Source organism: Megascapheus bottae, chromosome 20, assembly GCF_031878675.1.
Source record: "Megascapheus bottae isolate mThoBot1 chromosome 20, mThoBot2.hap1, whole genome shotgun sequence".
In the NCBI taxonomy this organism is placed as follows: domain Eukaryota; kingdom Metazoa; phylum Chordata; class Mammalia; order Rodentia; family Geomyidae; genus Megascapheus; species Megascapheus bottae.
Genome location: NC_143528.1, coordinates 10822811 through 10836293, shown reverse-complemented (window position 1 = coordinate 10836293; position 13483 = coordinate 10822811). Strand labels below are relative to the sequence as shown.

The following is a 13483-nucleotide window of genomic DNA, read 5'->3' as shown; positions in this document are numbered from 1 at the left end:
CAGCTAACCTTACATAACCACCAAAATGCCATATTGCTATAGCTCGTGGTAGAACACCAGCCTTGAGTGATAAAATTAATAAATCAGTTACTGGTATTTCACGCCTATAATCCTAGCTACTTAGGCAGCTGAGATCTTAAGATTGTGGTTCAAAGCCAGCTGTGCAGAAAAGTCTGCGTCTCAGAAAACTAGAAGTAGAGCTGTAGCTCAAAAGTGGTAGAGCTCTAGCCTTGAGCAAAAGAGCTCAGAAGCAGCATCCAAGTCCAAAAAACGATTGAGTTAGTGAGTTAGGTGATTGCACTTATAATGGATTTCAGAAGGGGTCTGAATCAGTCACATAAGAGTCAGCTAAAAGGGATTGTTTTCCCTGGGGAGACCTTTGTGTAAAGTTTCACTGTTTTATGGATGCTTCTAGAAGGAAAGCTGATAGTACTCAAACCAAATATATTTTGGTCTCTCCAAGAACTCAGAATATCTCTAAAGTAAGCATTTGTCTGCTAGTATGTGATGGAAAAAAGAATCAGTTCTTTCAACCTCATCTCCTTTTATTTTGTGGAAAAAAACTCATCCCAGGTTATTCTCTTTGCTTGTGACCAAAATAGTAGATTTTCATTCTTAGTTCAATTTTAAAATGTAAGAGCATACACAAATGCAAATGGAAGGGGGTATCACTTCTTACCTACTACGGTCGCTAAAGCAAAAGAGAATGTCCATATAACAAGATTCTGGGATAATGGAGCTCAAACTGTCAAGCTACTTTTAGAAAGTAACCATTCTTCACAAAGTAACATCGAATTATTATTTGATCCAGAAACATCACTCTTAGGGAACTAAAAATGGATTGGCAAAGAAAGTTTGTACACAAATGTTCATAGCAACCTTATTCATATAAGCCAAAAAATGGAAATATTCTAATAATGTGGATTCATACAATGGAGTATTATTCAGCAGTTTTTTTTTAAGTGAAATACTGTGGGTTACAACATGGATAAACCAGGGAAATATTATTCTGTTTTTTTTTTTTTGCCAGTCCTGGGCTTGAGCTCAGGGCCTGAGCACTGTCCTTGGAATTTTCTCAAGGCTAGAGCTCTACCACTTGAGCCTCAGCACCACTTCGGCTTTTTTCTATGTATTTGGTACCGAGGAATCGAACCCGGGTCTTCATGCATGCTAGGCAAGCACTTTAACCACTAGGTCAAACTCCCGGCCCGGAAATATTATTCTTGATAAAAAGAATTCTGAGTGTGTGATTTATATGAAATATCCAGAATATACAAGCATGTTTGTAGTGATTGAAAGTTTGTAGAGATTATGGAGACTACTGGTTGTATGGAGGATAGAGAAGAACAGAAATGAGGAGGATCATGGCTTACTGGCATCACATTTCTTTTTGAGGCCCAAGAAAGGCTTCAAATACAATTTTGTTTGAACAAAAAAGTATTTTTGGTTGTTTTATGAAACCAAAGGTTTCACTATGCAGCCTGGACCATTCTTGAGTTAGCTTAAATTACGTAAGCATGCCACCATGCCCAGCCAGAAGAAATCTGAACATAGTTCCATATAATGAAGCTACCTCCAACTTCTGAGTATGTTGCTTATATAGTGTACTGGGAAACTTGAGTTCAACATGTGTAACAATGGGTAATAATGACTTATTCTCTTTTACCTTGTCCTGGTCAACTGTGGGGAGAGCACTGATACTGGAGCAGCACTGTCTTTCTTAGGGAGAAACCAAGAGGTTGCTGAGAAAAAACATATGGTGGTTTACTAAAGCTCAGCCAAGCCATGAGCTTAAGGCCTTACAAAGCCTGCAAAGCATCCCTGGAGCCTACCATTCTTTTGGCTTACTCCAGGGTTCCTTCCCTATGGATACTAGTTTATGTTGCCCACTGCTTACAATAATCCATACTGTTGAGTTACCTTTTTTGTTCAGTGCTTGGTAATTTCTGATAATTTTGGAGGAAAGTCATTTTTCTGCCATGGTAGGTTACCAACTACATGGTGGGGACTCCAGGTTAGGAGATGGCCCTGAAGATTTGCTGGGGTCTCCTCTAAGGAAAATCTGAAAAGACAGCTCTTAGAGAATGTGGATTTTAGATGGAAAGAAAGGGAATAATCAAAGGATGCAGGTTTTGGGATCCAAACAGATAAATGTAAAAGAAAGAGAATGCTTTTTTTTTTTTTTTTTTTTTTTCTAGTCCTGGGCTTGAGCTCAGGGCCTGAGCACTCTCCTTAGGTTTTCTTAAGGCTAGAGCTCTATCACTTGAGCCACAGCACCACTTCTGGCTTGTTTTCTATGTATGTGGTACCAAGGAATTGAACCCAGGTGTTTGTGCATGCTAGGCAAACACTCTACCCCTAGGCCAAACTCACATTTTCATACATGTTGTAGACTTAATGTTCTCTGTGTAGTTTCCAGTGACCCTCTTATTCTGTATTAGAGAAGATTTGTTAAATCTCTTATTAAGCAAAGAACATTTGTTGTCTCCTTCCCCATGGAAGGAGGGATAGACACTGGCAGGGCAGAGGTCTCCAGACCCCACATTGTATCAACCTGTAGTGGGCAGGTTTGAAGTGGGGCATTGGAGAAAGTCATGAAATCAAGCTCCTTAGAACCGGGGGAAGTTTTTCAATAATACTGTAGTAGATAGAACCTTGTATCCAATAGCTCAAACACTAGATACATAATACCACATAGGATGAGGCCAAATTAATGGACCTCCAGGACTTGGAAACAAGAGCTTAATTATGAGTGACTGTTGTTCTTAATGTATTATGTTTTTCCTCTCTTCTCTTGGGTTGCCCTTTGGTTAATCTCATATTGTTGCAGTAGGTGTTTACTTGTTCATTTGAAATAGGAGGGGAAAAATGAGGGGGGTGGGGGAGGGAAATGGGGCAAAAACATGAGAAGGGGTATCAGTGTGTGAGAAGTAATGCCCCTTCTATCTATAACTATAACTGTTTATCTTAGAAAAAAAAACTTGTATCCTGCTGTCATTCTTTAAGAATTTTTGTCCTTATTTTTTAAGGCAGCCAGATCTGGATCAGTACATGTGCCTCACATGGCGGTGCTGGTTGTCAGTGAGGGCCTGGGAAACTCTGGGACCTCCTATCAGGAGGTCCCTTCTCTAGAAGTTCCACGTCTGGTCTGGCCCCTGGCCCCTAGCCCCATCTCCCCCTATTCCTGCACAACAAATAGAGAGACAGGGCAGGGGGAGAAGGGAAGAGCAGAGAAAGGATATTTATTATGTAGCACCCACAGGAAGACTGCACTTCTATACTGGTTTATAGGTTTTTCCAGGTAAATCTTATAATGTTCTTGTAGTGACTACAGTGCAAAATGATTCAGGTCAAAGATGTAGTTACCAATAGAGGAGTCTAGCCTTTATCCTACTCCAGTTATTTTGTGACCCAAATAAGGAGTCAGTATTTCTCAGCTGTTATTTAACAGAGAAGTTTTAAGCACTTCTTACACTACCTGTCTTAAGTCATCCATCATATGGTTTGTGGCTGTTCTTGATGACAGCCGAGACCACTTAAAGGTGGCTCGAGGCTAAAGTGGTTGCCCTGGGCTCAATTTCCAAGAGACCAATAGGATCTACCTATATTGAGAAGATTTTCTGTATTCAAGATTGGTAGGATAAGCCAAGTGTCACAGAACTGGATTCCTGAGAATAGCCACTCCCCTGAGTGCAGTCAGGAATTGACCCCAGTCCTACAGCAGTGTTACAACAGCAATTTTAGCTCTAGTTATCTCTTTGCTCGCTCCTTCCCTGTCTTCTCTGGTCTCTATCCAGGGTCAACCTAGGTTGCCAGATTGACCTCTTATCTATTGTTCTCAATAGTCTCTGGATTATAAGTGCCCACCTCTAAGCCCACTCACTTTTTGTTACACTCTTCATTTTAAAATTTCAACATTTTAACTAAAAACTAAAAAACAATTTAAATGATACAGTCTGATTGCTTACAGCTTCATTCAAGAGTTTTATCATCTTGGGAAGTCACAGCAAGTAGGGAAGTAGTTAAAATCCTGAATCCTCACTTAGACTCCAGTTGATAAAACATGTTCATAAGCAGGTAAACATAAGGGCGGGGAGTTTGGCCTAGCAATAGAGTGCTTGCCTAGCATACAGGAAGACCTGGGTTCCATTCCTTGATACCACATTCATAGAAAAAGCGGGAAGTGGTAGAGCCCTAGCCTTGAGAAAGCCCAAGGACAGTGGTCAGGCCCTGAGTTCAAGCCCCAGGACTGGCAAAAACAACAACATCAACAGCAAGGTAAACATAACAGATGAATAGTTTGATAAGTCACCATTTTAGTACCAGTTCTGGGGCTTGAACTCGGGACCTGGGCACTGTCCCTGATTTTGATTTGCTCAGAGCTACCACTCTGTCAACTGCAAGTTGGTTGCCAGTAAATTATGCTATAATTCAAATAAATAACCATTCATTAAGGGTGGAGTGAATGAGGAAAGCTCCTCCCACCCCAAGTTTTTCCCCTCCTCCTTGTGTGCTGGAGCTCAAACTAAGGGTTTCAATAATTTATTATTATGCATAATAAATTAATAGAGTAGGTAATAAGAACTAAGATTCTGTCCACACTTACAAGTATATCATAGAGAAGGCTACAGGTAACCTTGTAGAGTGAAAAAGAATTAGTGCTTTCAGTATGAACTTTAATGTCTAAATGATGCAGTGAAATAGATACAAATGTGAGTATGTGTGCATGAGTGAGTACACACACATGTTTATTTGTGGAGGGCAGTCTGACTGCTTCCATAATACATGATTATTTCTTGGTCTTAGATTAGTTCCATGACCCACCCTAAACCATCAGAATAATAAAATCCACAAACAGTGACGAGAAAAAGGTATACTTAGTACATACCGGGTTTCGCTGCTTTTTGAAAACAATTTACTTTATAGTTGCTGTAGAGATGGTGTGCAGAATGTTTACAGTTCCATGCGTCAGGTAATGAGTACATTTTCTTCGGTATGGTGTCATTTCTTCCCTCATTCTCTCTGCTTTATAAAAATTATTATGATGTTGGGCATGGTGGATCACATCTGTAATCCTAGCTACTCTGGAGGCTGAGATCTGAGGATCTTAGTTTAAAGCCAGCCCAGGCACTAAAGTCCTTTCAGACTTTTATCTCCAATTAACCACTAGAAAACAGGAAGTGGCTCTGTGACTCAAGGGATGGGGCGGTATCCTTGAGCTGAAGAGCTCAGGGAAAGCACCCAGGCCCAGAGTTCAAGCCCCATAGCCAACCCCATCCCCCACCCCCACCCCCAAATTACTATGTATTGTACAATTGATTTTCCTGTAGTACATCAGTACATACATATAATGTACTTCTATGATATGTGCTCCCCTCAATAATTACCCCCATTATCACTTTAATGGGTTTCATTGTGATATTTTCATTTATACATGTAAAAATATGAAATTCTTAAGTTGCCTGTACTGGCCTTGAAATCAAGATCTCTATGTGCCTTCACCTACTGAGTGACAGCAATACAGATGTGAGCCGCCATGCTCAACTTAGGAATCTGCTTCAAACCAAGGAATTCAGAAACCATAGAGACTGTGAATTCATGGCAGTGTAGGGTAGGTAAACAATGATAGAAATGAATTATAAATATTATAAATCAAGGAATATAATATGAATATATACAAGTGTCTATGTAAGTAAATGAGTAATAGGACAAAGTTGAAAGCTTTTCCTTGGAATAGAAAATGAGATTACTGAGGTACCAGTCAGTTTAGGATTGTAGTTGTTGTTAAAATAATAGTACGTTTGAGAACCAGGCTATTTCTGTAGCCTCAAAATATCATTCTGTAAGATATTTAATAGTTTGAAAGGAAACACATTAGGAGCACTATAGTAGAGAAGTTTGGCAAGTGATCAAAGCTCCTATAACTTGTAGGACAAAAATAGCATTTTGTGTCTTCAGATATGATCCACTGAGTGGGACACACATCTCTGATATTGCTGCCAAAAATACGCAGCCTGAGGTTTAAAAAAAAAAAAAAAAGGAAAAAATTAGATAATGTCAAGTTGTGGGACGTTGTATAAAACAAATAGCCAGCACTGATAAAAATGTCAAGGTCATGAAAGACAAGAACTGAAGATCTGTTCTAGATGAAAGAAAACTAAAAAGATGTGTCCTTGAATCAAACTAGGTGTCCTTGAATCAAACTGGAAACAGAAAGTAATGTCATAATTTAGTTTTGAACAGTTCGGAGACGAAAGAGATGATGCTAAAGTAAATAATGGTGATATGCTAACACTGAAAAAACCTATATAGTCATCTTTAATTCAGAGAAGCAAGGGTGTAGGACAGATATTGGGCCCCAGGTATCCTTCCATAGGGAATAAGACAAGCAGGGCAGCTGCCCCATCCAGCTTCTCCTCTCAGGGCTGCTCTGACTGCTTCCCATCCAGTCTATTGCAGCTTTGGTATGAATGTCTCTTTTCTGCTACCACAATAGCAGCACTCTGTTCAGAAAGTCTTTCCAATCATTGTGAGTCCACACTCATATTTGAGATCTCAGCTCTGCACATTCTGGGTGACCTAACATGCTCGCATGTACGTGCACACATGTGCACACTCTGCAGTCCTTTCTTCTGCATCCTGTCAAAGCAATCTTGCTGAGCCCTTTAAAGCCTGGACTGATGGTCACCTGGTGAACTTCTGCTTCTCCATTGTTTCCTCATTAGGTCTTCCCCTCTCTCCCCAAGTCCTTGCTGCCTTGCCTGGCACCATCCTGGTGTACTGAGAAGTCTACTAGGCTACTGAGGACACACTGTTATCAGCACTGTCTTTTCAACTTGTAAGAGAGAAGGTTCAGTCTCTGCAGTTCCTATCTTACACTAAACTGGACTGGTGGAAACCATTGGCTGTCCTTGAGGACAGTCAGATTGGTTTCATATTGTAAATAAGTGTTTATCCTCCAGTTAATATCATAGTAATTTCGAAAAGCTCTTTCCGGATCCATGTAAATAGGACATGGTTGTAAGCCATAAGTTGAAGGAAAAGTTGGCTTTGGGAGATACAGACTCCCCTTTTCACTTGGATATAATCTTATCCTGTCAGCATTTGATGTGAAGTTACTCTATCCAGACAAGACTCTTCTTAGGCTTTAATTAAAAGCACAAGATACTTTATTTATCTGTGTCTCCTCCTCTTCTATCTTTTAACTTTTCTCCTTTGTTACATGGATGTTCTTCCTCCCCTGCCTGTTCAGTCTCTTCCTCTTCATCCTTCAGCATTTAAAATGTTTGGAACTTGGCTAATCCCTATGGATAGAAACTTAGCTGGGCAGGATATTGATTACCAAATATGGTACTGCTGCTAAAGATGTTGGAGGAATGTGGCTTGTATTCTAAGCCTCTGGCCTCCAGAAAAGCTGCCAAACAAATTAGATCATTTTAACTTCTGAGCTTTTTTTTTTTTTTTAATAAGGATGCTGGAACTTTGATTTGGAACATGATGTTGATGTTATTTTAGCTAAAGACAAGGGTATGAGAAGGGGGCAGGGAGACTCACTTCAGCATGTTTTAAGATGGGGCAAGCATGTGTGGCGCCTTGTGAGTTTGGGACACCAATGAAACTGTACTAGGCATATAGTTCAGATGCACAGTCTCATCGCCCAGGACAGCTTCCTTATTGTGTTAACTCCCTCATCCCCAGTGGCCAGCCAGAGTCTTCGTATTGATGTGCATTGACTCAGGTCTAGAAGGCTGCTTCTCAGGAAGGCTGCTTGCGTACAGTGCTGGGGAGGGTGGCCCGGAGTCGATGACAAGTAGCTCCCCTGTGTATACGATTTGGTGTGGTGGGAATGTACTTATCTTAATACAGCGGACATTGAAGTGACAGCCGATGCTCATACTTGTTTCTCAGCAGAGACCGTATTTGGGAGTTTTTGTTCTGTTGGGGGAATATCTCTAGTAGAGTAACATGCTCTTCATCTTCAACTGGTGAAGTGAATCCGGCTTCAGAGAACGGCTTGGTTTTTGTTAGGTATGTTTTTGGCAGAACAATACTGAGGTCTCCTCTATACAACCAAAAAAAAAAAAAAAAAAAAGACCAGTTATAGAGAGCCAAGTTCCTTTAGTTTCAAAAACTTAATATGCTATCTCTTTTTACTTTGGTTGGTTAGATCTATAGAACTGTGCTCCCCATTCCCCTAACCCTTACATTTTCCACTCTGAATTGGTTTCTCCTGAGAGAATGACTTAATCAGGCTCAGGAAGAAATCCCACCCCACTCAGGATGTCTCTGGGTCTGAGGACACTGTTTCCTCCCGCCCCACCCCCACTTCCTTTTATAGCTGTCATCCAGTCAATCCCAGGCTTTTCCTTGGATCTGTGGGAGTGAGCAGCCCTTGATGGTCAGTGGTTCTTCTCCTTTTACCCAGTGACAGTGATTTTATTCGTTTCTCCTGGCCATTGCTCTTATTCTCATAAAGAACCAATGTGACTTGCAGTCATCAGGTCCACATGTCTACACTCACAGCACTAAATGGGAAACTTGTGTTTCTAAGCTACTTGTTTTCAGGATTAGGACAAACACAGGACCCAAGTCTATTTTGGGGGGGTACCTAAGTGTACTGTTCTGGAATTTACTTCTGTTGCTAGGGCCCAGAATTCATAGCATTGAACAGTTTTCATTAGCTCTTGGTTAGGCTTAGTGATGAAGGCTTTTTAAATGGGAGGGTTCCAAATAAATTGTTCTTGTCCTAAATCTTGTTTATAATGTTTATAAATGTGATTTTTTTTTGTCATGGGGCTTGAACTCTGGGCCTGGATGTTGTCCATGAGATCTTCAGCTCAAGGCCACTTTCTGATGGTTAATTGGAGATAAGAGTCTCATGGACTTTGGTGCCCGGCCAGGTTTCATCTGCAATCTTCAAATCTCAGTCCCCTGAGTAGCTAGGATTATAGACATGAGCCACCCTTACCCGCCTTTCAGTGCTCCTAGTTTGAAACGTGATGTTTATTTTTAGGTCAACTGCTATAACAGAGACAACGATCATTGAAATTATTATCATCTCTTGGGTCTGTGTAATCCTTTGGCTTTCCCTGTAGTTTGTAAGCCAACTATAATCAAAATCAGGACCTCCTTTAAACTGTTCAGATTTTGTATAAATTTGTGAGTGAACTGGAATCAACTGATAAAATCTTGCAGCTGATTAATTCCTGTCTTCCATGTAATGCCAGATACAAACCTTTGCAAGTCTCTTGAGCTAAAAGGAGACCAGATTCTTTATCTCCATTATAGGTAATAAACTAAAAGGCATTGAAGAATTACATTGTTTATATATGTAACACTGGTCAGAGCAGCAGGCCTGACAGGATTTCAGGTGTCAGACTTGAGTGCTACAAAATATTTCATGGTCAAATGTATTACAGTCATATTTTCACAAGTAATAATCAAAGTTTATAACTGCTAGGAATTTGCTTCACTAAAAATTTTAAACCTAAAACTGGATAGTTTTTGTCCAGAGAAGAAAAGAGGTAGTTTTAATCCATGTAACTAAAGTTCTTAGTACAGTTGAGTCTCCTGATTTTCTGGACACATCATTTTGTGGGCTTTTGTATATTCTGTGTAAATAGAATGAGAGTTCTTCCTGATGGAGCTGGGCTTTACTGGTGTGTTTATTTTGTCACCATTCCGGTTAGATTCTAAGGAAATGAAAATATCTTCCATTTGTTCTTTATTTCCAAAGGGCATCCGCTTCGATCCTGAAATTCCGCAGACACTACGACTAGAGTTTGCTAAGGCAAACACGAAGATGGCCAAGAACAAACTCGTAGGGACTCCAAACCCCAGTACTCCTGTGCCCAACACTGTACCTCAGTTCATTGCCAGAGAGCCATGTAAGTTGATCTGCTTTTCATCTCACAAACAGAGGTACAACAGAAGTGTTTGTGTGCTGCTTGTGAGATTACACCATGGGCTGCCGATTTCTTTTGGCCTTATGTTTTCTTACTGTCTGAATTTTAAGAATAGTAGTGTTGGTGGTCATTGACCATGTCAAACTGTAACTTTGAAATTTCATTTGTGGGCTGGGAGTTTGGCCTAGTGGTGGAGTGCTTGCCTAGCATGTATGAAGACGTGGGTTTGATTCCTTGGTACCATATACATAGAAAAAGCTGGAAGTGGTGCTGTTGCTCAAGTGATAGGTAGGGTTCTAGCCTTGAGAAAGCCCAAGGACTCAGGCCCTGAGTTCATGCCAAAGATTGACAAAGAAATTTCATTTGTTGGGTCACAGACTTCCTTGCTGTTACCTGTATTGTATACCCGTAAATGGAATGGGCTATAAACCTCAGACCTTGGACCAAACAGTTGAGTATCAGTATTCATTTTCCTCAAGGATATCAGTTCTCTCTGATTTTTGAAAGACCATGCTACTGAGAGTAAAAGAATCAAATCTTAAGAAGCCAGTTGTCCTACTTTTGAGAACAATTCAGTTATAACTCTAGGGGATATAATTGACACATTCAAAAAATTCATAGATTAGAACAATCTGTTCCAGCAGATCCATACCAGTTAGGTTTAAAGGAAATCTGGGTCTTCCCCATTTTAAGTTATTTGGATAAGGTCACTGGCTAATGGATAAACAAGTCCTTTTACCCTACATTAGTGAAAGCTTCTTCTGTTCAACATCCAGACTGTAATTTCTGCCTTTGACTGAATAACTTAATTTTCTTTCTGAAGCTCAATCAGAAGTGAGGCATGATAACACAGACTTGAACTTTTCCTTTTCATTGCATAGTCGTGAGTGATTTAATGTGGTAGGCACTCATATGGAGGCCCATGTAACTTGCAGTGATTTGGAATGTTTCTGCTTCATCATTCTTGATCTTCTTTCTAAACCACGCGATTGTGATTCTCTTGCTTTCTTGACAGTATGTTTCAAGTCTTCTTACTGAAATTGCAGGGCATATTGATTCCTTGCTCTCCTCCCTACTGTGTCATGTGCATGTCAGATTTAATCAGGTCATCATAGGAATTAATCATTCTGTAGCCCAGGCACTGTTAAAAGAAAGCTGGTGCTGGTCAGTGAAAAAACTGGTGCTGGTTAGTGAAAACTAACAGATAAGAGTTTCTCCCTCAGCATGTTCTGAAACAGATTTTGTTGATGAAGCCAGGAAGTTATAATAGGGAAAGAAATACTTTGTTCTTTCATGTGTTAGGGAAACTAGAAACCTTTGTTCATTTAGGTAAGAAAATCTAAAATATAATGCAATTGCATTATAGGAGGCTATAAGGACATTCCTTTTATAATTCTTAAGCTTGAGCTCAGGCTTTGTATTGTGTGTGTGTGTGTGTGTGTGTGTGTGTGTGTGTGTGCGTGTGCGTGTGCGTGTGCGTGTGCGTGTGCGTGTGCGTGTGCGTGTGCGCGAGCGCGCGCGTGTGCGCATATATTTTTTTTTTGCCAGTCCTGGGCTTGAGCTCAGGGCCTGAGCACTGTCCTTGGACTTTCTCAAGGCTAGAGCTCTACCACTTGAGCCTCAGCACCACTTCTGGCTTTTTTCTACGTATGTGGTACCGAGGAATCGAACCCGGGTCTTCGTGCATGCTAGGCAAGCACTTTAACCACTAGGCCAAACTCCCGGCCCTGTATTGTATATATTTAATAAATATCTTAAAATAAGTGGATAAAATTAAATTTTATTTTTTCTATTTGTAAAATTATAGAGGCATTTGTACACCCTTTCTATCTTCTTTTAAATTATTATTGGTGCTAGTTCTGGGGCCTGTACTCAGGGTATTATGCTCTCCCTTAGCCTATTCAAATGCTCACAAAATGCCACAGTTCCACTTCCAGCATTTTAGAGATAAGATTCTTACAGACTTTTCTGCCCAGGCTGGCTCTGAATCATGATTTCAGATCTTGGCTTCCTGAGTAACTAGAACTATAGGCATGAGCCACCAACACCCAGCTTGAAATTTTTGACATGAGTATTTTGACAATATTCTTTTACCCCTATGTATGTGGTACCAAGGAATCGCACCCTGGTTTTCGTGCATGCTAGACAGGCACTCTAGCACTAAACCAAACTCCTGCTCCCTTGACAATACTTTTTTTTTTTTGGTGGGTCATGGGGCTTGAACTCTGAGCGTGGCTGCTGTCCCTGAGCTCTTCAGCTCAAGGCTACCACTGCCCTACTCCTGGAGCCACAGCTCCACTTCCAGCTTTCTAATGGCCAGTTGGAGATAAGAGGCTCAGGTTCTTTAGTGCCTGGGCTGGCTTTGAGTTGATTTTGAACTGTGACCCTCAGATATCAGCCTCCTGAGTAGCTAGGGCTGCAGACATGAGCCATCGCACCCAGCACTGCTGATTTTTTTTTTTTTTTAACTCCAAGTTTGTTTTGCTGGGAGCAGCAGGCAAGTTTTGACCCTGCCATGGAAACGATCTCTTCTGAGATGCTCTGCACGGGGAAGGGAAATGAACAATCTGTCAGAGGACTGCGAGCCTGGCTTCCCGAACTTGGAACTTCAGGGGAATAGAAGCATGTTCAGCTTTGTGCTTTCTGTGTATCCTGTTGAAAACCTGCTGCCACCTCCCTTTCATGGCAAGTTCAGAAAAAGATTGCAGACTCTAAAAACAAAAGCACTTAAAGAATTGAAAGGCTAATTGCCAAGTGAAAGAGCCTTCCTGTCCTGGGTCAACACCCAGGCCTAGAGTTCAAGCCCTGTGACCAACCCCCCCACCACCCAAAAAATCAGTATATTCTTAAGAAGATAAAAGTTAACCTGGTTCCTTTTAATATAGCATTTCCCCTAGTGAACAGCAAACCCCTCTGTGACTTGTTACCCTTCCCTCTGCGAATTGTGAATTTCCCTGTCATTGCTTTCTGGGAGGCTCCTTGCAACTAAGAATGCTGTGGGGGTCTGGTCAGCATACGCTATTGCATTGTGCCTGTAATTCTGTAATACTAGAAGTGGTCAGTTTAACACTTGTGTCAGTTCAGGCAGTGATGGAGTCAAAATTGGGAAGTGAAAAAGCCCTGGATGCTTTTGTGTTGGAGACCCTGAAAAGAATTTATTTTTGTAAGTGCTTTTTTAAAATCAGTATTCTCACATGGCAGTGTCTGGAAAGTACTTGTTGCCATTTCTAAGGGAAGAATGATGATTTGATTATACAACACACATTTGTTTGAACTTTCAATTCTCAATAAATACCCTTTGAACTTCCATGAGTACCAGGTGCACTCTACCCTGGGAGAGATGGAACCTGTGGTTACTGTATGACATGGCTCTCAGTCCTAGGATTTGGCAGGGGTCACCATTGTCAGGGATCTGTATAAAGGATGTAAGAGGTTTGCGGCGTAGTTCAGTTGTGCCCCTGCATCCGACTGTCTTATCTGCCAAATACACCGACTGTATTTATGTTGTACACAAAGAATGCAGAGACCACATTTTACAGCGTGGTAGAGGATCTGGTGACCTTGGCTTCAAACTGGAA

At 40.9% G+C, this 13483-nt stretch overlaps 1 protein-coding gene across 5 annotated transcripts in view; it reads left to right on the top strand.

The window, feature by feature from the left end:
* Nucleotides 1-13483, top strand: part of Rbpms (RNA binding protein, mRNA processing factor) — a 172228-nt gene that overhangs the window by 105395 nt on the left and 53350 nt on the right. For all 5 annotated transcript variants that reach the window (XM_090353964.1, XM_090353965.1, XM_090353963.1 and 2 more), the window contains exon 5: nt 9737-9887. In XM_090353964.1, the coding sequence (XP_090210090.1) occupies nt 9737-9887 (151 nt within the window). The remainder of the gene's footprint in view (nt 1-9736; nt 9888-13483) is intronic.